The sequence below is a fragment of the Podarcis cretensis genome, assembly GCF_951804945.1.
Source record: "Podarcis cretensis genome assembly, chromosome: 3".
Taxonomy (NCBI): Eukaryota; Metazoa; Chordata; class Lepidosauria; order Squamata; family Lacertidae; genus Podarcis; species Podarcis cretensis.
Window position 1 is genome coordinate 16,541,270 of NC_137172.1, and position 22,073 is coordinate 16,563,342.

The following is a 22,073-nucleotide window of genomic DNA, read 5'->3' on the forward strand; positions in this document are numbered from 1 at the left end:
TTGGCCCTCTAGGTATTGCTGGAACTACAACTCCCATTATCCCAGTAAGCACAGCCAGGGACAGTGGGAGTTGCAGGTCGGCAATATCTGGAGGGCTAAAGCCACTCCACCCTTGTCCCAATGGAATCCATATTACGAAGCAAGCAACTGTATTCAAGTCCTCGCTGCCTCTCGCCAGCTTAAGATATAGATATAGCACAACAGTGAAAATGTATCACCGTCAACTTTGTCCAGTGCTTCTATCACATTCGGTATCTGATTAACAGCCTGGTATATTTTGTAACAGTCCTGGAGTGTGGCTTTCTTGGGGAATTTTTTCGCTATCCGGTTGAAGTCCGGAAAGCGACGGAGCACGTCTTCTTGAAGAGACTGCCTCAGCTCTGCGTCTTCCACAAAGGCCTCCACCAAGTTTAGCCTGAGGGTGGGACAAGATGAAACAAAAAGAGACCAAAAAATCAGTTCGTGCACACAGGGCTTTCGTAGCCTCCAGAGACAACTACAATCGCTCTCTGTCCCCACACTCCCTCCTTTATTTATTAATGGAAACACATAAGATTCAGCTTGCACCAACAGCCCACTCCCCGACGGTGGCTGAAAATCATAGTGAGAAGAGCCAAACAACTGAAAATCTTGACAGCTTGGAGCCAGTCACTTGGCAGTTTGCTTTGCTGCCATCAATAATGTTCATGATAAATGTCTGGTCAAAGGTTTCAACGAGAATTAAACGGGAAACTGTTATCTTTAAAAAGTTCAGCAACACCCTCCCTTGAAGCAGAACACTAAATTATATAATAAATAATAATAATAATAATAATATTTATACCCCGTGCATCTGGCTGGGTTTCCCCAGTCACTTTGGGCGGCTCCCAGCAGAGGACTAAAAACAGAATAAAACTTCAAACATTAAAAACTTCATCATCAACATCATGACATTTCTATCCCATCTTTCTTCCAAGGAGCTCAAGGTGGTGTACATGGTTCTTCCACCTGCATTTTACCCTCTCAACAACCCTGTGAAGTAGGCTAGGCCTAGGATGTTCAAAGCATACCCACAAACACACACAGAGTAATGCTTAAAAGACGAATCTTTAAAACAGATATGGAAAGCAAGTGTCCTGCAGCCATGACTTTGCATTCCATTTTTATAGACAAGCCATGGACCACCCAAATGAAATGGGGTGGACCACTGGTGGTTCGAACTGGCCCATAGGACCTTTGCATGCAGCCCATACAGCACTCTCTCCTTCTCCAAGGAAGAACGTATACAAGGAGAAGCCATAACAGCACCTACCCGCTTTCCCGGCTAAGTTTCATTCTTTGGGGGCCAAACATTGATGTGTATGCCCCAACATGCTTCTCTACAGAAGCACGTTGGGGATCTACAAGATATTGCACTCTTGGCCCCACCTAGTCCGTTCAAAAGACAAAATTGCTTCCCATCCGCATCACAAAGCAAAACCCGATAGTGGGGACAGGAGGGGACGCAGTCTCATTAGCAGAAATGCAGTCTGAGGTTCCAAATATTGTAAGCTAAATAAGCTTACCAGCTTTGTCTTTTAATTAGTACTTCCATCCACCACAAACAAATACCACTAAGACAATCAACTTTCTCTGCTTTTTTTTTTAATTTTGCAGAAGGCTTCTCAACAGCAGCACAGTCAGCAAGGGGGAGACGGGTACATGTGCAGGAGGAGAGATTGGGAGAACGTTTCTGGTTTTTCAGTTCAGGTGCCAAAACGCCACCTCCAGAGAAACGCCTTGAGTCCAAGTATATGACCCATCCTCCTCCGTTAAATCCAAAGCAGGGGTCAGAAAGAATGAATTCTAGAGAACATTACCCGCTTAATTCTCTTTTCTTCCCTTTTTTTTTTTCATTGTTGAGGCTATATGGGGAAAAAATCCCACTTTTAAAAAGGGTCATAAAGCAAGGAGACTGTCCCACAGTCGTATGACAAATGAGACCTGCAAGTAGTGGGTTTTATTTTCTCCAAACTCACTGTACCCTCTGAAGGATGATTTTTTCTTCTACTCCTGCAATAATTCCATGGCATTAGAATTCTCTCTCTTTCTGCTTCTGCAGCAAAGCAGAGCGCTCAGGATATTTTTATTGCTTCTTTCTCCATAAAGGGGACGATCCCTTACCTTCCTACACTCCAACATTATTGTACTAGGAAGAACAAATTAATGCAAGCTTTGATAGCCGTCAAAGCACAGAGGGCTGAGATCTGCCGTCAGTTCAGTGCACATATAAGCAGGCAGGCTAACTCTCCGTTAAATGCTTCTGGAATTAAGTAGAAACTCTTCGGTGACATCTTGCTAAAAGCCTCGCTAGCATAACCAGCATTATGCTTTTCTTCTTCGTAGACACAGCTGTGGCTTTGGGGGAAATTAGGTTAGATATCAGAAGCTGGTGGAGCCAGGGGCAGATCTGGTCCTGACAAATGTATCTGCCAGTTTCCAAGTAGCTCATCACCACCCCTTATGCCCTACGCTTCCTGGAAGTTTGGAAATGAAAGGGAGGAGGGAGAAAGGAATATCAGAAATGAAGGCTCTGCCTTCCTTCCATATCACTAGAAAGTAGCTGATGGGTCACTTTATTTGCAAAGCAGTTAATTGCTGAAAAAATAAGTCCAGAATAAAGAAGGGGGAATAAAACGTATGAACTCAAATCATGGGACACTGGCTAGACAGCACCACTGCTGAGAACGAGGAAGAAGATCCAGGAGACGATTGTGAATCACAACTAAATGTGGCACAAACATCATGATGGTGCTAAAAAAGGAAAATGACATTTCAGATTCATGAGCTGAAGCATCTTATTGCATGACGTATCCAGCAGTTGTTGAGCAACCGTCAGGCTTTGGCTGAAAAAACCATAGGTACCATGCTCTTATGGAGAATTCAAACTGTAGCACAAAGGCACAAAGGGAAATAAGCAAGACTCTAAAATAAAAGGAAGGAATGGGAGAATTTGCCTTAGAGTGGAATGAGGGTCTTTTAGAAGCAAATAAAATCTAAAAATGTGCAGTAAATAACGTGTCATATTTGTTTTGTTTGTTTGTTTGCATACATACAAATGCCACCTGCAAGGGGTACTGGTTTTGGTGTGTGAATGACTGTTATATGTCTTAGTACCAAACAATGCTTCTCTGAAACGTGTTAATGTTGAACGTGACTACTGGAAGAAATTAACATATAAGCAGTACATGAAGTACTGTATGTTCAACGAAAACGCACCCATGCAAATATTATCAAATTTTACAATGAAGATTAGGCAAACCTGGTCTGTTTGCAGAGAACTGCTTGGCACTTCTAAATTTATTCTACTTCCATGATTTGGCATTAGAAAGAAATGTAGAGGCAGGGTAAAGGAACTTGTAGACATTTCCATATTATTTTATGCAATTGTGATGAATAGGAAGCTTTATATTTTTAAAAACAATTAACCACCAAGAGTATTTCATATAATAAATGAACAACACAAATTTCCTCCAATAATTACTTTCAGCATTCAGCATAACACCAACCAAGGCACACATTAAAGACTAGTTTTTAAAAAGAGTAAAAACAACCCCAAACACTCACAGATAAGATATAAATTAGAAACACGATCTAGCACTAAGATATATAATACTCCTTAATGTGCACCAAAGCCAGGGTTTCATGTAATTCACACACCTCTCTCTTGCTCACACTTCAGAGTCATAGATCTCTTATAAGCCTCTCGTTCTGCAGTTCTTTGGGGCAGAGTGTTCCCCCCTTGTTATTACTAAATAACAAAACTGTAAGAACTGCATGAAGGGAGGCTTTGAAATTAGATGCTGAGGTTATCAAGGCAAAGTGCGGACTACGTATCTTTTTCTAGTGCTCAGCAGAATCCGCTGCTGCAATTTTGAGGCTTGCCAGAGAGGTAGCAGTGTGTTGCAGTAAACAAAACAGGTAGTCCTGTAGCATCTTACAAAACAGATTTATCACGGCACAAGGCCCCCAAGTGGGGAAGTCCACTTCCTTCATTGCAAGTGCCATCCCCAGATGACGGAGCAGATAAGATACTCATTCACAAGAGGGAGAAATTGCAAACAGAGGGTCATAGATTAAAAGGGTGGCAGTGGGTCTGTGGCATTTCTCTGCAAGTCACAAATACATGCAAGAGCAAAACAGAGGAGCCCATTCAAAAGAGCAATTATAGTTGGGGGGATGGGGAGGATCACATTAAGATTCTGTTAACACCTACAGGGAAAGAGCAAACCAGAGTCCTGATTTAGTCCAAACTGAGTACAACAGAATTTGCTGGTTCTGTAGTTTTATGCCAGAGCTTCCTGTGAAGTCTTTTTGTTAAAAGTATAGTGACTTTGAAGTCAGCTGCAGAATGCTCTGTAATGAATTACAGTGGAACCTTCGCAACCTGCAGCGCTGCGTCTGCACACGCACGTGTCGTGATTTGATGTCTTTGCGCATGCGCGAGCACCAAAACCCGGAAGCAACCTGTTCTGGTACTTCTGGGTTCAGCACAGTGCGCAACCAGAAAACGCATAACCTGAAGCGTCTGTAACCCGAGGTACCACTGTACAGTTTCCCAGGTGCCTGCTAATTTTTATGTCAGATTTCAGCCCCAAGTCCTATTCTTAAACACTTACAAGTTATTAAACTGGTAATAAATATTTTCCCATGACTATTATTTCACGTGAATCCTTTCTGCTAGAGCAGAGCAAATCTGCTGGATCTGTATTTATTTTTACATGCTGCTTCAGATTATCCAAACGTTCATATGTATTACTTTTCTGTCCCAGGGGCAGGGAAGGTCTGCTTCCTACCTAACAATTATGTATTGGAGAGCTGAATATTTATATATACTGTATATGTCTGGCTTATCTAGTCAGAATGATGCTGCCCTGAAGCTGAATCCAGAACAACTAAGGAATGTTGCAGTTTTCCCTTAACAGACTTAAGGCTCTGAAACGTGTAGAGGTGCATAAATTTTCTCTTTGGTGATAATCCAAAATCGAGACCACTTAAAATGTGCCACTAGGAACATTAAAAACCCTATGTGAAGTGTTGGTTCTTTCTGTTATAAGTATAAACAGCATGTCTCCACTCAGAGAATACTTTCCTCTCACGGTGCGCAAAGACTTTTGAACAGAATAAATTTTCAAGTTACAAGTCCTCAAAATTTATCAGGGATGTGTAAGACTCAAAGTACAGCAATGCAAATGTAGCTTATTTATAAAGAGGTACAGACATTGGGTTGTAACCAGTGCTAGTCCTACTCAGAGTAGACCCACTGATGTTCACAGGCACGACTATTCTTTTTAATATGTCAACTCTTGAGTAGAACTTAGCTGGCTACAACGCTTTTAGCTCCTGCTCAGCAGCCAATGTGGTCCTCAGTACCACCAGAAAACAGTGTAAGCCTCTGAAGATGGACGCAGGTGGAAGAGCAGGGAAAGAGAGAGGAAAGGAATCTAGATCAACTACAAATGGAGACCCAACAGTGGTTCATGCCAGCACAGATATACCGGAGATGTTGGGGAATTGCATGTGCACGATTCCCCTTGCTGTAATTTTGCACCTTTGCACCTGCTAAAGGCAAGTGGTTGGTATGCATAATAATGCAGGGCTCTGGAGAAATTAACAAGGAAACTTGACAGATGGGGTTGGCGTTCCTGCAAACAACAGGTATATCAGATGCACAGGAGAGTCCATGGCACTTGGGAGCATCGGAACAGGTTCAGCTGTCCCTGCTGCCTAATAAAATTCAGCAACAGATTACACTGCAGCCCACTTGAAAGCCTTTTCACAAGCCATTAGAAGCGACTTCATGTTGGGAGACCCCTGGTTTCCAACAATTCCAGGGATGATGTGCTATAATAAGAATGTTGGCATGACTGTTCCCGGACCTTTATCTTGCCCCGCCAAGGTTTTGATGTGCCTGGGTCAGGGTCACTTCTCCTACCTAGGCAGTTATCTTTCCACAAGGGTCAACACTGATGCCAAAATCCAGCATTGCCTGAGCTCTACGAGTGCGGCTTTCTCCAGATTGAAGTGCAGAGTGTTTGAGGACTGGGACATTCGCAGGGAAACCAAAATGCTTGTTTACAAAGCTGTTGTGCTACCAGCCTTACTATATGCTTGTGAAACATGGCCCACTTAGAAATGCCATCTCCAACTTCTCAAAAGATTCCATTGACGGTGTCTCCGAAAAATCTTACACATCACTTGGAAAGACTGGCAAACTAATATCCGTGTACTGGATGAAGTGAAGATCACCAGTGTTGAAGCAATGATTCTTCAACATCAACTTCGTTGGACTGGTCATGTTGTGCGGATATCCGCCTGATTATCATCTTCCAAAGCAACTACTCTATTCCAAACTTAAAAATGGAAAGTGCAATGCCAGTGGTCAACGAAAGAGGTTTAAAGACTGTCTCAAGGCAAAGCTAAAAAAATGTAGTATGAACACCGACAACTGGGAAACACTGGCCTGCGAGCGCTTCAGATGGAGAACAGCCTTTACCAAAGGTGTCATGGACTTTGAAGACACTCAAACTCAGGATGCAAGGGAGAAACGTGCTAAGAGGAAGGCACGCTTGGCAAATCCACACAGTGATCAACTCCCACCCGGGAACCATTGTCCCCACTGTGGAAGGACATGAGGATCCAAAATTGGCCTCCACAGTCACTTACAGACTCATTGTTAAAACCGTGTTTATGGAAGACAATCTTACTCGGCTACGACTAAAGAAGAAGAAGAAATCATGAGCCAGGGTTGAGATTTATCACCTCGGATAATACATCTGGCGTTTTGAGGATGAAGGAGTACTGAAATTTATAGCTGAGGCTACAGCAGCACTGGTCGTACTTCTGCAGGCTATCGTGTGTGACTTGATCTTTCTGCCGGAACGGGAAAGGCTATAGCTCAGTGGTAAAGGACACACTCTGCATGCAAAATGTCTCTAGTTCACTTTCTACTGGGCTGGTGTAGTGGTTAGTGTTAGACTAGAACCTGGGAGACCAGGGTTCAAATTCCCACTCAGTCAAGAAGCACACTGAGTGACCTTGAGCCAGTCCCTGTCTCTCAGTCTAGCCTACTCTCACAGGGATGTCGTGGGGATTAAACGATGAGGGGGAGAACGGTGTACCGCCACCCTGAGCTCTTTGAAAGAAAAGGTGGAATATGAATGCAATGAATGAATGAATGAGTGGGCTTTTGAAAGAAGGCTACTTCTGGACGACTATTTTAAAATCGTCACGGTCACTGCCCTCTCACGTCACCTCTCTCCCTTGCTTCTGACTTTATGCAGCATTTAAGATGCACTCAGAATGCCTCCAAAGAGCGAGTAAAAAAATCAGCTGTCAATCCTAACTCTTCCTCAGGACTGGAATTCAGGCGAGATAAGAAGTTCTGGTCTTTGAACCTGCACTGCACTCTGGAAGGGCCCTGAAAGTCAGAATGTTTCCAAAGCACCTGCCAAAGGATTTTCTCTTGGTTGAGGGGGTGGTGGGAGGGAAAGACATAGATCACTGATGTTCCCAAATCCTGGCAGGCTACCAAGACCATCCAAAATTAGTGGCCCATCTCTAAACTCTAGAGAATTCTACTAGCGTTTTATCTATAGCAGCAAGACAAGAGGTCTCGCAACATTCATACCTGTTATCTGATCACAGCCAGAATGACCACTACCAGTTTCAATGCCTTTTCAACACTTATTTTGTTATTCTGGCACAATTCCACTCAATCCCAGAACAATTTCATGTTGTTCAATCAAATAATTCCTCACTTTGAACTTGGCCAGACCTTTACAGCATTAAGAGAGAAATAAAAATGTAACTCAACAACATGAACCATCCTTTCACAACCTGGTGCCCTCCAGATGTTTTGAACAACAACTCCCATCGGGGCTTTAACGGCTGCCATTTGAAATACAATGGAGAAATCAAGTTTCCTAGCAGCGTAAGCCTAGCAGTGGCTTACGCTTGTTGCTGAATGGAAGCCACCCCTTTAAAAGACATGCCTAGCATATAAACAAGCCCTTAAAGACCTTTATACTCAATTAGGTATTGGGTAGGTTCCCCTGGAAGACACATGCAGATGCCTGGAAACAACAGACATTAATTATGGTTCATTTCAAACCCGTCATTGTCGTATTAAGGTTTTTGACACTCGCTTGTTGAAAGCATCCATAGTAAAGTGTTAACCACAGTGCTGACAGCACAGGAGGCAGGTGCTAACTCACAGCAGAAGCTTCCGAATGCCGCCTCCCAGACACCTGGATGGAGGAAAGGGGAGGAGGGGAATGAGCAAGCCCAGGACGAAGATAGGCTCACTGGTATCTGCTAAACCAAGGGGTGGGGGGACCTTTGTCAGCTCAAGGGCCACATTCCTCGCTGAGCAACTTTCCAGGGGCCACATGCCAGAAGCTGCTGGAGCCAGAGGCAAAACTATACATTTGTGCAGTAGGTTGGTTTCTGCACATACACTCCTCTCTATGGAAGTCTATGGGTGACATTTAACCAAGTTTTATTCAGAGTAGACCCACTGCAATTAATTGACCTGGCTTAGTCACATACGTTCATTTCAACGGGTCTCCTCCTGAGTAAAGAGCAGTTGTATACCACTCCATTGTTCTAATTTGGCAGGAGACAAGTTAGTGTTATGGGCCTTTCTTCTGATTAAGCTTCAACTGTGCTGCTATTCTGCCAAAACAGGAAAGAAAAAGGGAAAGAGAAGATCACACAACTGACCTGGTGTTCATTAACTTGCAAGACACTTCAGGGGGCAAGACTGCCATTTCACATTCATTTTAAGTTGGTGAGTTTTAGCAACTGGGAGCGGGTGGTTAAGAGCCAGCTAGAAACTGCATCTGTGTACAGTCATTCCTCGGGTTACAGACTCCTCAGGTTGCGTTTTTCGGGTTACGGACCGCCGAAACCTGGAAGTACCGGAACAGGTTACTTCCAGGTTTCGGCGGCCGCACATGCGCAGAAGTGCTAAGTTGCACTTTGCACATAAGCACCGAATCACAGCTCACGTGTGCGCAGACGCGCCGCTGCAGGCTGCGGACACTGCGGGTTGCGAACGTGCATCCTGCATGGATCACATTTGAAACCCGAGCGACCACTGTACTGTACTTAAAAACTTGCTGCTGCTGGGAGCGCTGAAGTATCACTTGGCGGTCTTAATCCAACATCAATGGATTTACAGCATGCTCTTCAGACTTTGGATCTGGGCACCACAGAGTTGAATTGCCTGAAGAAATTGGTCATTAGCCCACAGCTGTGATTTTATGGATGAGAAACAGAGACAGCTTTGTTCTCACAAAATATCCAAGTGGAAGTTTGTCTGGAGAAGTTTTAGTTGCAATGGAGCATCTAAGGTGTTTGTTTGTGTGTGTTTTTAAAAAAAGTATGGTGGGGGATGCACGAAGAAACATTTGATCACATCACACACACACATACACAAATACACACACCCGCAGTTTGAAGCGGCACTCGCAAGATACAGCATTTTTACGTTTCTTCATTCAATAAAATGCTTACAACACAGGTTCATTTAAAAAAAGAAAACCAAAGCAGCTTGCAAAAAGAACTAAAAGCAATTAGTGCACTGTATAAACAGAACGTAAATTCAACAGAGAGCCATACCTGAGATTACAATCAACAGTTTTTATATTTTTTAAAAATAGGTCCTTGTGGGAAAAGATTGCCTTTGCTTGACGACTGAAAGCCACCAAAGATAGGAAAGTGGGAAGCTACCTTGCGGCAAGCTACCTTGGCCAACCTAACTCATGGGCTGGCAGGATGTCTGGGATTCTGAAGAGAGGGTCTCTCCCAGTCCTCCCAGGAGATGCTGGGAACCAAACCCGGGAATTTCCGCATGCAAAACAGACGGTCTACCACTGAGTTATGGAGATTCCCTACAAGGAATGGAGATTCCCAAGGGAAGACTCCGACCTACATTGCCACAAACACCTCTGCAGCTGCGCCTCAGAAAAACAGAAGCCTATGGACTAGGACACATGTCTACCATGAACTCTGTTGTCTTAGGCAAGCAACGTTCTGTCAGTGCATCACATTAGGAAGAAGATAATGATATTACTGGTATTATTACTAATACTACTTATTTTGAATGCAATTATTATTTATTTTCTAAAAGGTTATATACCGCTTAATGCCAAAATAGGCTTATGCAAATATAAAAATTGTTTCGCTAAGAAGATGTGGACAGTGATGGGCACCTGTCAGTGGGGTCTGTATCACAGAGGGCTAAAGTGCAAGGGGAGATTTTCACCCGCCTGATTTTAGGAAATTCCCCCCTTGAACCAAGCCCAACAGGACCCACAGTGTCAACTGTTCAGGAGGGGCCCCAATTCTCTGGAGAGTTTTTTGGGGAGTACAGGAGATGGGAGGGGAAGAGCTGCTCAGTTGACAGAGCATGACTCTTAATTTCAGGGCTGTGGATTTGAGCCCCACGTTGGGCAAAAGATTCCTGCATTGCAAAGGTTGGAATAGATTACCATCATGGTCCCTTCCAACTCTCCAATTCATATTCTAAATCATATGATCCACTGAAAGTGTTAATTTTTAGCTGGTAGCTGGTTTCATCTTCTCTTTTGTATTTTTTGGTACATTGTTTTAATGTAAACTTGTGGTTGTATTGTTAGCTGCCTTGAGTGTTTCCTTTGGGAAAGCATGATATAACTTTTTAAAATAAAGAAATATTACTACTGCTACTATAATAACCAGCGTGGGGTGTGTGTTACGTTAAGTAATTTATATACCACCGCAAGTACTTTGCTTGTTTTACAACCTTCACAACAGCCCCGAGAGAGAAGCTCCCTAAGTATTTGCCCCACCGTAGCTCAGCAAGGATCTAGGCACCCGTGCCAACGAAGACCACAAAAAGGTTTTCATACAGGGTTCTGGTCTACGTCAACCCTCCACAGGGAGTCTGTCAGGCTTTGTTGAACAGAACTTGATGTGTTTTCCCCTCAGGCTTTAGAAGACATTCATAGTTCTTCCCACACAAAGTCTTCTTATAAGCCCACATGCTGTCTGCTGAAGTCACTGGTCGCTGCTGACAAGCCTAAAGAAAGATATCTTCTGAGTAAGAGCTGCTTCTTTTTTAGGAGGATGGCACTACTACCATCCCAACTTCTATAGATCTGCAATGGAGGAGATTCTCATGGAGGGTGGCCGGGATGTGGGATAGCTCAGTTGGTGGAGCATGAAACTCTTGATCTCAGGGTTGTGGATTTGAGCCCCACCTTGGGCAAAAAAGTCCCGCATTGCAGGGAGTCAGATGACCTACGTGGTCCCTTCCAACAGTTCTATGATTCTCTGGTTAAGCTCTGCCTCCACAGTTGGAAACCACAGAATGGGAGGCTGCTCTTGTCCTCAGATCCTGCATTGAGGAGTTTCCTGCAGGCATCTGGTTGGCGACTGAGAACAGGAGGCTGGACTGGATTGTCCAGCCAGCCAGCTCTTCTTATGTAGCAAATTTGAGATGGGTGCAGAACAGAGACAGTGAATGCTGCCTGCTTTAGGCTGTGCTGTCACCCACATGCACACAGAGTCTTTATGGAATTCTCTGCCGCAGCCCTTTCCCACCTCTAAAAGCTGCTCCTGAATGGCCGGCAACCTCCCTGGGGTTGCATGCAGTGCACTGAGGTGTGCGATCATTGTGAAAACTGGGCGACACCTAAACCCACCCCAGACAGGCACATACTTGGCAGCACTTTCTGCTTTGGCCACGCTGTATCCTGGGGCTGTATCGCTTGAAGCAGTTCTATTAGCAGTGTCTCTCAACCTTGGGTCCCCGGTTGTTGATGGAATACAACTCCCATCATCCCAAGCTAGCAGGGCCAGTGGTCAGGGATGATGGGAGTCGTAGTCCAACAGCAGCTGGGACCCCAAGATTGAGAAATACTGTGATAGCACAAGGATTTCTGGCTACGCAAGGGAACCCCTCCTCAGGTGCCCACTAAATCTGTTCTGGGGGTTCCTCCAATTCTGCAGAGCAGTTCTGGGCAGGGTGCAGGGAAAGGAGAGGGAGGTTTGGTTCAGCTGCATAGCCAGAAGCCCTTGTGATGAAACAACTACTTTGTTGATGCTGCCCCTGGCTATTCTTTCCATGTCTCTTCATTATCCAGCTTCTTCCCTTTCAGAACTAAAGGACTAAAACTTAAAAATTGTACAGCACAGTATTAAAGCCAGAAGATATTGGTGCCAAACTATTCAATGTATTGGATTCATTAAGCCTGAGAGTCCACTTTAATCATACAAATCCATTAAGCCTATCCTAGTTAAATTCACTAACATACACTATAAATCAGCCTTCCAGACGTTCACCAGACAAACTGTGACAGGTATTTTTGGAGCTTTAAGAGCAAGCTGAAGCCCCTTTGCCATGCAAGCACAGCAGGGGCACCAACTGTCCTTTGCAATCCTCTTTTCCCTCTCTGTTGACCCACAAGTGAATCACACAGCCCTGAGCTGAATTGGGAGCTTTTGTTGTTTGCAAGATCAAGGATGCAAATCAACATTACTTCTTTAAAAGGTCAGATGCTCAGCTTTAGCTGCACTCTGCTTCCCCAGATTTCATGACCAACGTAATACCAAGTCTGGTGCCATGAAGCAAATAATCATTTTAATGGCTTAAGACAAACAGAATCAGAAGTATGAGAGCAACAGCTAATACAAACGTTAAGATACAACAAGGAAATAGCATGCCTAGTACAGTACTGATGTTTCACTGTTAACAGAAGCAGCAGAAAACTCAGAGAGTTGGACTCAAGACTAAATTAGCTGCACTTGGTTCCCACTGATTTCAATGGCTCATAAGTCCAAATAATTGAAGCCCAATTCCTCTTATCATAAACAAACTCATGACTTGCAGCAGAGAAAACCTATTAAGGGTGGTTCTAAACACTAGAACTATCACTGCTTACATACACCCAGGAAGTTTTCCAGCCTTACCAGAACTCTCTGGACTAGTTTCCTTCCAGCTACTGAAAAGCAACCCTGCCTTTTTGGAGCAATCTAAACAACCATCCTCTGAAAAGCAAACAACTCAATATACACAAAAATTGTGATCCAAAATTGTAGGAAAGTAGTGGTGCGTTTTCTAATCTAGGCAGTTCCAAGCATCAGCGCTGAAGGAGAGAATATTTACCTTTCTTCTATTTTGTTCCTGTCCACTAGGGGCTGTTTGATCCACTGGTTCACCAACCTCTGTCCTTGGGCCGTTCTGCACTTATTTAACAGGCCAGCCAAACAGTGCGTAGCTTGAGCATTTTCTGAAGAACGCTGAGGAGAAATAACACATTGTGGTAGAAAGTCAATTAAAAAAACAAACAAAAAACATTTGTGCAAAAGTGAGTGAAACCTCTCTAAAAGCAGAATAGTGGCAAGTGAGAACATGTATGTGTTTTGCATTTTAGTACTTTTCTTCTGAATTAAGAGGTGGTGCTCCATAGTGGTTAGTGTGTTGGACTATGACTTGGAAGGCCAGAGTTCAAATCCCCAATCGTTCATGGAGCTCACTAGGTCACTTTAGGCCAATCACTGTCTCTCAACCTTGCAGGGTTATTTTGAGCATGGGATGTAGAGAGCCACATATGAGTCTGTGAGCTCTTTGGAAGGCAATGTTGGGAGAACGCTCTGGGTTATCTGCAGGCCCTCCCCCACCCCCCGATCTCCAAGCGTCCTCCAGTGAGCATGGCTCTGGAAAAGGCATCCCCTTCTTCTCCAAGGTGCTCCAGTGCCATAAACCAACTTGATTTATGTGGGGTGTAAATGTAATAATAGATAAATAAAATTATTTCCTTTATGCTTGAGTTAATTTGGCATGCTGCAACAGAGTTCAAACCCATCCTTCCAGTAACAAAGGAGGCAGCTCATAGGGAAAACAAACTAGCTGAATTGAGAGCTGAGGAGAGGGGAGAAAAAAATGGGGGTGAGGGTCTTTCCCTTCTATGTGGATATATACAAATGTACTAGATCAGTGAAGATGAGGAACCAGGAGCTTCGCTGTGGAGCAGTATCAGAGCACAGCCCGTTTTTAAAAACAATAAAGCCATGTAGAGCTCTGAAATAAAATAACGGGCTTTACAGGGCTATATACCAATATCAATACAACTTTAAAGCGTCCCTGGCTAGCTTCACAATGTGGATTATGTCTTTCCTTATGTCAAGGCAGATTCTGCCACATTGCGTGGATTAAAGGTTTACGGTATTTTTCGCACCATAACACGCACCCGACCATAACACGCACATAGTTTTTAGAGGAGGAAAACAAGAAAAAAAATATTCCAAACGAAACAGTGGATGTATGATTTTTGTGGTTCATGCTGTGGCCACAGACATGTGATCTGCCAGTGAGTTTGGGGTAGCCCAATGCAAAAATCCTGAGGATCCATGTGGATCCGTGCTTTGTAACCACGTCTTAAGTGGGGAGGGAAGGAAAAGCACTCAAGGGACAAGAAACATGCATGGGGTGGGTGGAGAAGGATGCTGTTAATAATGCAGAAGAGGGGTATAAGAGGAGAAGGCTCCTCTCTCTTCCCCACTCAGCGGCTCTTCTCCCGCTTTGCTGTTTCAAAGCAAGCCACAGAGGAGGGAAGGAAGGGGAACCATGGATCCTCTGCTCACGATTGCAGCAGATCCCCCCGCCATCCGTAGGCATTTGCTCCATAACACGCACAGACATTTCCCCTTACTTTCTAGGAGGAAAAAAGTGAGTGTTGTGGTCAGAAAAATACGGTACTTCTCCTACATTTTCCTTCCCAAATGCTGCCTGATCCATCGATGCAACACAAAATACATTCTCTTAAAGCTTTCGGCACATATTTTATTTATCTAAGCTTTGCCAGCCTAATATGATATGCAGGAGTGGGGAATACTAGCTGCAGGGCATCTGCATATATTTGCATGTGCACATCTGTCAAAACAAGGGCTGCAACATGTAGTCTATCTAATCTATTAGATCAGGGATGAGGAAGTAGTAGCCCTCCAGGACTTACTGGACTATAACTCCTATTGTCCCTGAGCCTTCTCTCTTCCAATTTATTGTTTTATTTGTATGCATATGTTAATCAATTAAGACACATTGTTTATTATGATTTATTTAATAAGTCGATTATATCTACTTAAGTCATGCTCAGAACAGACCAACTGAAATTGATGGACATGACAAACACAGGCAATCTGATTTTGAAGGGGGGGCAATTCAAGAATGAGTTAGCCAGATTAATGGCCTTTTAGACTTCTTCCACGTGAATAGTTCACTTTTGGAATAATAAGTTATAAAGATGCTTAGATTGGATACGGCCCAAAAAAGGTTGGGAACCACTGCATTAGGCCATCAAAATCTGCTCTAGAGGTTTGGGGGACCCTCTGGAGCAGATCTGAGGAGTGTGCAGGGAGCTGCAGGAGGGAGGAAAGGAATTATTTGTGCAAGCAGAAGTCCTCTCACACAACGTTGGATGCAATCTACTGGTGTCAGTGGGTCTACTTTGAATATGCCTTGATCAAAATAAGTTCCGATTCGAAAATCCTTAACCTGGCCTAACTCCTGAGAATACTGTTCTCTTAATTCAACTAAGATTTGTTTCTGGCATGAGCTTGTGTTCAAATTTCATTTACATGCTTATCTGGATGCCACTTTGCCACCCAAAAAATGTATCCAACTTAAAACAGATGTGCAAAAAAAAGGGCATGTGTCCCTATTTTAGGCAAGTTTGTATTGCAGGTCTGTACCCGGAGTCTTATGTACATAGCAATGCCCCGGCTTACCTGGAAAAGGTTCAGTGCCCTGACAGCAGAATGATCCAGTGTGACATATTGATGGAGGTTCATGGTGGAGAGTTCGAATTGCCCAAAATTAGACTCATCAGTTAAGAGTTCTAAATACTTAATCACTGCAGCCAAGGAAGTGATGGCGATCTGGGGGGGGGGGATATGGAAAAAAAAGGGGGGATTACTCCACATGCAGTAAGACAGGCAGCTTGTCACTGGTGTACTGTCAGGTACAGAGCTGGATGCCGTCCAACTAAGGAAGAGGTCCCAAATGAACAGCAGAATTGGCAGTTAAATAATTCCAAGTTAAATTATTGCTAGAAATTTTACGGCAATCTAGTTCTGAAGATGCAAGCGGAAATGAGTTAGCACCTAGGTTCTAGGAGCAAAGACTGCAAAGCCACTGTATCTCCCCCTGCCCCCCGATCCTACTGCTGTCATGCTACCCAGACTTAAGCAATGGTTTGGCATGTCATTATATCCAAAGCTGGGATAATGACTTGTCTGGCTCCAAACAAACCACGGTAAGCCACAGAACAAACCATGGTTATAGCTTGTGTTTCATCTGGAAGAGGAAAACTATGAGCCCAGGTTAGATGCAACACTTAGCCAAACCATGGTTTAGCCCCTCCGAGGTAGCAAAGCAACAAGAGGAGTTGCAATCTTCACTCAATGAACACATGTGTTTGCACGAAGCCATGGCTGACTCTAAGTTATATGTGAACTAGGTCTGTATCTCTATGCTAGAAAGATACAAGGTGAACAGCCAAAGTAGGGCGGGAACCATTAAGAGCCCTATCCTGGACTGTCCCGGTCAAAGGCTTTATCCTTCACACACCTTTAAATTAGTGTTCAGAGAACTGCAATAGCCACTATCTGCAGCAGGAGAGTAAAAAAAGAACAGAAGCAGCCATTTATTCCACACTGAAAGGACTATGCAAATATAACAAAAGTACTATAGTGCTGAAATGCAAACGTAAACTGCAGTTGTTTGAAAAGCTAGCTACAAACAGATCTTCTCTTAAAAGTGACATTGATGCCCATTTTCTTCTGCAAAACTCCTGCTTTTTCTTTTTAGCAGGGTTACCTCTCACTTGAAACTGCATGTTAAACATCACCAATAAACATTTGCAAAGCGTAGTTTAAGTGCAGAGAGAGAGAGGAAGGGAGACTAAGGCTACATTCAAGTTTGTGGCAGAGATGAGAATTGAACCAAGCACTTTTAACTCACACTTAGCAACTATACAAGCCTTCCACCGTTCAAATAAAGGTTGTCATAAAGAACAAAACCACAAGTGTGGTTCAAAGAAAACCTTTGGGAGAGCATTAGTTTAAAAGCAAGCCTTATACATGTTTTCAGAATGTTATTAAAAGTTGCAGGCAGTCTCCCCAGCAGGAGGAGAAAGTGCTAGCCATAGCTTATGTGTGTTAATTTAAAATTGCCCACGCACTGAGTTGGCTGTGTGTAATTTTAAGTGGGTGAGGGAGGAGAGCGTTAAAAAAATGGTAATTTTTAAAGATGCCAGTCACTTATCTTGTGTAGAATGAATGCAAGAGGTCTAACCTATCTCTCACAGATTTTTTGCTACAGTTATTATTATTATTCCATAAAATTTATACACCGTTTAATTGTAAAAAAAAATACCTCAAAGTGGTTTACAAAAGGTAAAGCAGTAAAATCAAGAATTATTTACAGCCCTACTTAAAAAACATACAAAAGTTAAAATACTAAAACGGATTAACAATTCCTCAACTTTCTAAGCATCCATACTAAAGATGCCAGGAGAGCTTCCCTGAAAAATAGTAATTACTGATGGGCTTTCCCTCTCCCGGTCACCTGTTTACAATACTTTAAGAATGTCAGCATTCTTTAATTTAGGGTGAAATTCTAACCCCCAGACAGCAGCTTCAGGGCGTGCTGGAGCAATGCAGTCAAGCACAGCATCCACAAATCATCTCTGCTGCACCAGCTCACAGCTCATCTTGGAGAAGAAGCCCAGATTGGGTCTGTCTTCATGATGGCAGCAGGGGGTGAACAGAATCAAGTGAACCCTGTGCCAGTCCAGCCCTCCCCACAAAATGGGTTTTCCGATGGCTACCACTGGTATGAATACCAGCAGCAGCGGCTTCTGCCCATTCGCCATTTAAGCAATTGTATGGGGATGACCTTCACCAGTATAGTTCCCCAGCTGGCGGAGACTGGCAGAGTCGAATGCTTTCTACCATGGCAGGTTGGAATGCTCCGATATAACAGCTTGATTTCACCATACAGTCATACCTCGGTCTAAGAACGGTCCTGTTAACGAACGATTTGGGCAACGCACTCTGCAAAATTGGAAGTAGGTGTTCCAGCTAGCGAACTTTGCCCCCGACAACAAACGGAAGCCGAAAAGTGGAAGGCCACCAGTGGCCGGAAGCCTCATTGGGGAAAGAGCACCTCAGTTTAAGAAAGTTTTCGGTGTAAGAACGGACTTTCAGAACGAATTAAGTTTGTAAATGGAGGTACCAAGTGTATATTTAAATTGGCTGTTGCTGCATGAGTTTTCATTCCTTGTATTATTATTATTATTATTATTATTATTATTATTAATTATCACCACCATCTTAAATCATCTTTTCTTACTATGTTAGTTACCCTGGGAACACAAGTATATATTGAGGGTAAAGAATATGAATTACGTACGTACATAGATAAAGGTTACAACAACTTTCTTGAAAATATGGATTAATATGGGGTGGATAAAAAGGTAAAGGTACCCCTGCCCGTACGGGCCAGTCTTGACAGACTCTGGGGTTGTGCGCCCATCTCACTCTAGAGGCCAGGGGCCAGCGCTGTCCGGAGACACTTCCGGGTCACATGGCCAGCGTGACAAAGCTGCTCTGGCCAGAGCCAGAGCCAGAGCCAGAGCCGCACACGGAAACGCCGTTTACCTTCCCGCCGGTAAGCGGTTCCTATTTATCTACTTGCACCCGGGGGTGCTTTCGAACTGCTAGGTTGGCAGGCGCTGGGACCGAGCAGCGGGAGCGCACCCCGCCGCAGGGATTCGAACCGCCGACCTTTCGATCGGCAAGCCCTAGGTGCTGAGGCTTTTACCCACAGCGCCACCCGCGTCCCCATGGGGTGGATACAGTAGCTTTATACATTAACTAGACAAGGCAGCAATGATGAATATCACTTTTAAAATATTCTTCACACATCCATGCTGTAACGGTTGCATTGCTTTCTGTAGCAACGTAAATATTTAAAGAGGGCTTTATCTTGTCTATCTGCAAAAAACCCTGTGAGTTACATCATTCTAATTTTACAGATGATGCAAAAAAAAAAAAAAGCAGCCAACGAAGGCTAGTTTACATGTGCCATTTTGTCTAAACAGAGGTAGAAAAATGTATATACCACTATGTGTGAGAAAGCAACATGTATTTGGAAGTCTCTCCAGCAAATAATAATAATAGTTCAAAAGCATTTGTGTAACTTACTTGATATTTGACTTCAATGAGAAGTTGCAAGAAAGTATTTGTTTTGACCATGTCCATTTTTACCATGCATCCCATTCCATGTTGCAGCTTAGGACTAGACCTCAGGACTGAAGTCTAGAGCCACCAAATGACCACCCAGGGAGCAGTAGATGTCAGTGAAGTGGCAAACAGGCCCAGTATCAGCATCTGAACTGGTATGAGAATGCCTGGGTCACTGCAGCATCCTTTCTTTCTTCTCCTAAAACATATTTTTGGAACATAGGAACAGCCCTACCTGGAGCTGCCAGGTATTGAACCTGGGATCTCCTGTATGCAAGGCAGATGCTCTACCACTGAGCTAAGGCTCTTCCCCTTAATACTATACAGTGGTGCCCCGCAAGACGAACGCCTCGCAAGACGAAAAACCCGCTAGACGAAAGGGTTTTCCGTTTTGGAGGTGCTTTGCAAGACGAATTTCCCTATGGGCTTGCTTCGCAAGACGAAAATGTCTTGTGAGTTTTTCTGACTTTTTTCCCCTCCCCCCCCCCCCTTTTTCTAAGCCACTAAGCCGCTAATAGCGCTAATCCGCTAAGCCGCTAATGGGCTTGCTTCGCAAGACGAAAAAACCGCTAGACGAAGAGACTCACGGAACGGATTATTTTCGTCTTGCGAGGCACCACTGCAGTCCAGAAGCAGATAGCCAGGCAGGTACATGGTTACAGGTGCTCATTTTATGTATTATTGTTTTCTGCAACAAAATGGTACTTATTCCCAGGTAAAGGTGTTCAGCAGCAGGACAGAAGGAGCAAACACCATTTTCTTTCTGCCGATGCTACAATTTGAGTTTAATATGCAAAACGTAACATGCTCAGGAAACTTTAAAAAAAAAAGAATGCTCAAGATTGGTTTAAGTTTTTTGCTCTAACAGAATCAGGATTGTAGAAGCAGCTGTAAGCATGGAATGGCATTTGTGGCGGGGGCGGGACAGTCTAGCACAAGGGCCTGCAAATAAAATGGCTCATTTGGATGATACCGATTCCTCCAGTATCATCCAGATTAACCATTTTGTTTGCAGGCCCTTATGCTAGGCTGACCCCTGGCGGCAATCATACACCATAGCAGCCAGCAAAAGACAACTGTCCAATCTATGCTGCCAGCAAATGAGCTGCAGTGAGATCAATGAAAAACTTTTAGCTGACTAAAAATAGGCTCCCAACTAATCAGGTAGCAATTTATTTACACATGTTATAGATATATTTAAGAGCTTATTTTTTTATTATTAAAAAAGTGGAATTTGCAAGCATCATAAAGGGCATTTCTCTCCTCTCCTTCACACAACAGGGAACGCCTCTTCTAAAATGATACCCATCATGAAACACTTGCATCAGAGAATTGTACAGATGCAATGCAGAAATATGCAGCTGTCCCATATGTGAATTGAATCTGCAACCTTGGCATTATCAGCACCACACTTTAACCAACTGAGAAAACAAAATATGCTTCTTGTTTCAGAACTACTGTTTTACTCACATGCACATTTAATTGACATTCTAAGCCAAATGGCATTCCTTTAATCAAGGAATAGATAGATAGATAGATAGGTAGGTAGGTAGGTAGGTAGGTAGATAGATAGATAGATAGATAGACAGACAGACAGACAGATAGATAGGTATCTGCATCAACCACTGACCTTGCAATTTGAGTATAAAATACAAACATGTATGAACACAAACATGTATAAACAAAATGACCAAACTAAATCAAAATACCAGCCATTGCAATTTGGCCTGGCTCAGACCCTCATTGACACACAACTCCAATTCATCAGGAAGAATAGCACAAGCCAGTTTGGATGGGCATAAACCTCTCCCTGCCCCGTCATGCACCCCCCCCCGGAATGCCTCTTTTTAGGGACTCAGATCAGCCACCTAAGCCCTGGCATAGCCACGATGGATGACTTCTGCCAGTGTATCTTTGACTGTGCTGGGATGAGGGACTTCAGCCAGCAGACCCCTGGCAGAGCCCAGGCTCAGTTGGAGATCAGTCTATTCCAAATTCCACTCATACCAGTGGATTGCTCTATAGGGCACAAAGCACCAGGAAGCACTGAATTCTGGTATACAGGTTCAAAACACCACTCTGAACCCGTACAAAGAAGAAAGCTGTCAAACAGGTTCGGCCATTTCCTCTCCCTTTCAAAAAGAATTTACATGCAAGTGGCCAAAGAGGAGGCGCGGGTGCAAAATGCCTCTGAAGCCACAAGTTACCAGGCTAGGACACTTTTATGATATATATTCCCCCACCCTCAAGCCTGGTTACCCACCTGTTGGTCCATTTCGGGTAATGTTGCACTAGACATCTTCTCTTTCCCTTTCGATCTCAGCAAGCGGTTGAGATCTTGAACAATGTCCTTTGTTACAAACTCGGTCTTTTTCCTCTCTGTAATCAGAATCCCTCCTCTCTGAACAACCTGCAAATATATATATATATTTAGATATAAAAACTGAGAATGATCTCTTCCATTAGAGCAGGAATGCTTCCATTAGATATTATGGGACACCAACTCCTCTTGTACGCTGGTCACTGGCCAAGCGGGCAAGGCTAATGGGGAGTCCAACAACATCTATAGAGCTGCAGGTTCTCCATGGTTGGAATATGCTTCTGAATACCAGCTGCTGCAAAACCACAGGAGGGGAGAGGGCTCTTGTTCTCAGGGCCTGCTTGCAGGTTTCCCACAGGCATCTGGTTGGCCAGTGTGAGAACAGGAAGCTGGACCAGGGGGGCCACTGACTTGATCCAGCAGACTCTTCTTTTGTTATTAA

At 43.8% G+C, this 22,073-nt stretch overlaps 1 protein-coding gene across 1 annotated transcript in view; it reads right to left on the minus strand.

Moving 5' to 3' along the window:
- Positions 1-22,073, minus strand: part of MSH2 (mutS homolog 2) — a 51,672-nt gene that overhangs the window by 21,979 nt on the left and 7,620 nt on the right. Inside the window, exons 4-7 of the mRNA XM_079968556.1 lie at positions 21,575-21,721; positions 15,793-15,942; positions 13,172-13,305; positions 219-415 (exon numbers count right to left, since the gene is read on the minus strand). Coding sequence (XP_079824682.1) covers positions 219-415; positions 13,172-13,305; positions 15,793-15,942; positions 21,575-21,721 — 628 coding nt within the window. The remainder of the gene's footprint in view (positions 1-218; positions 416-13,171; positions 13,306-15,792; positions 15,943-21,574; positions 21,722-22,073) is intronic.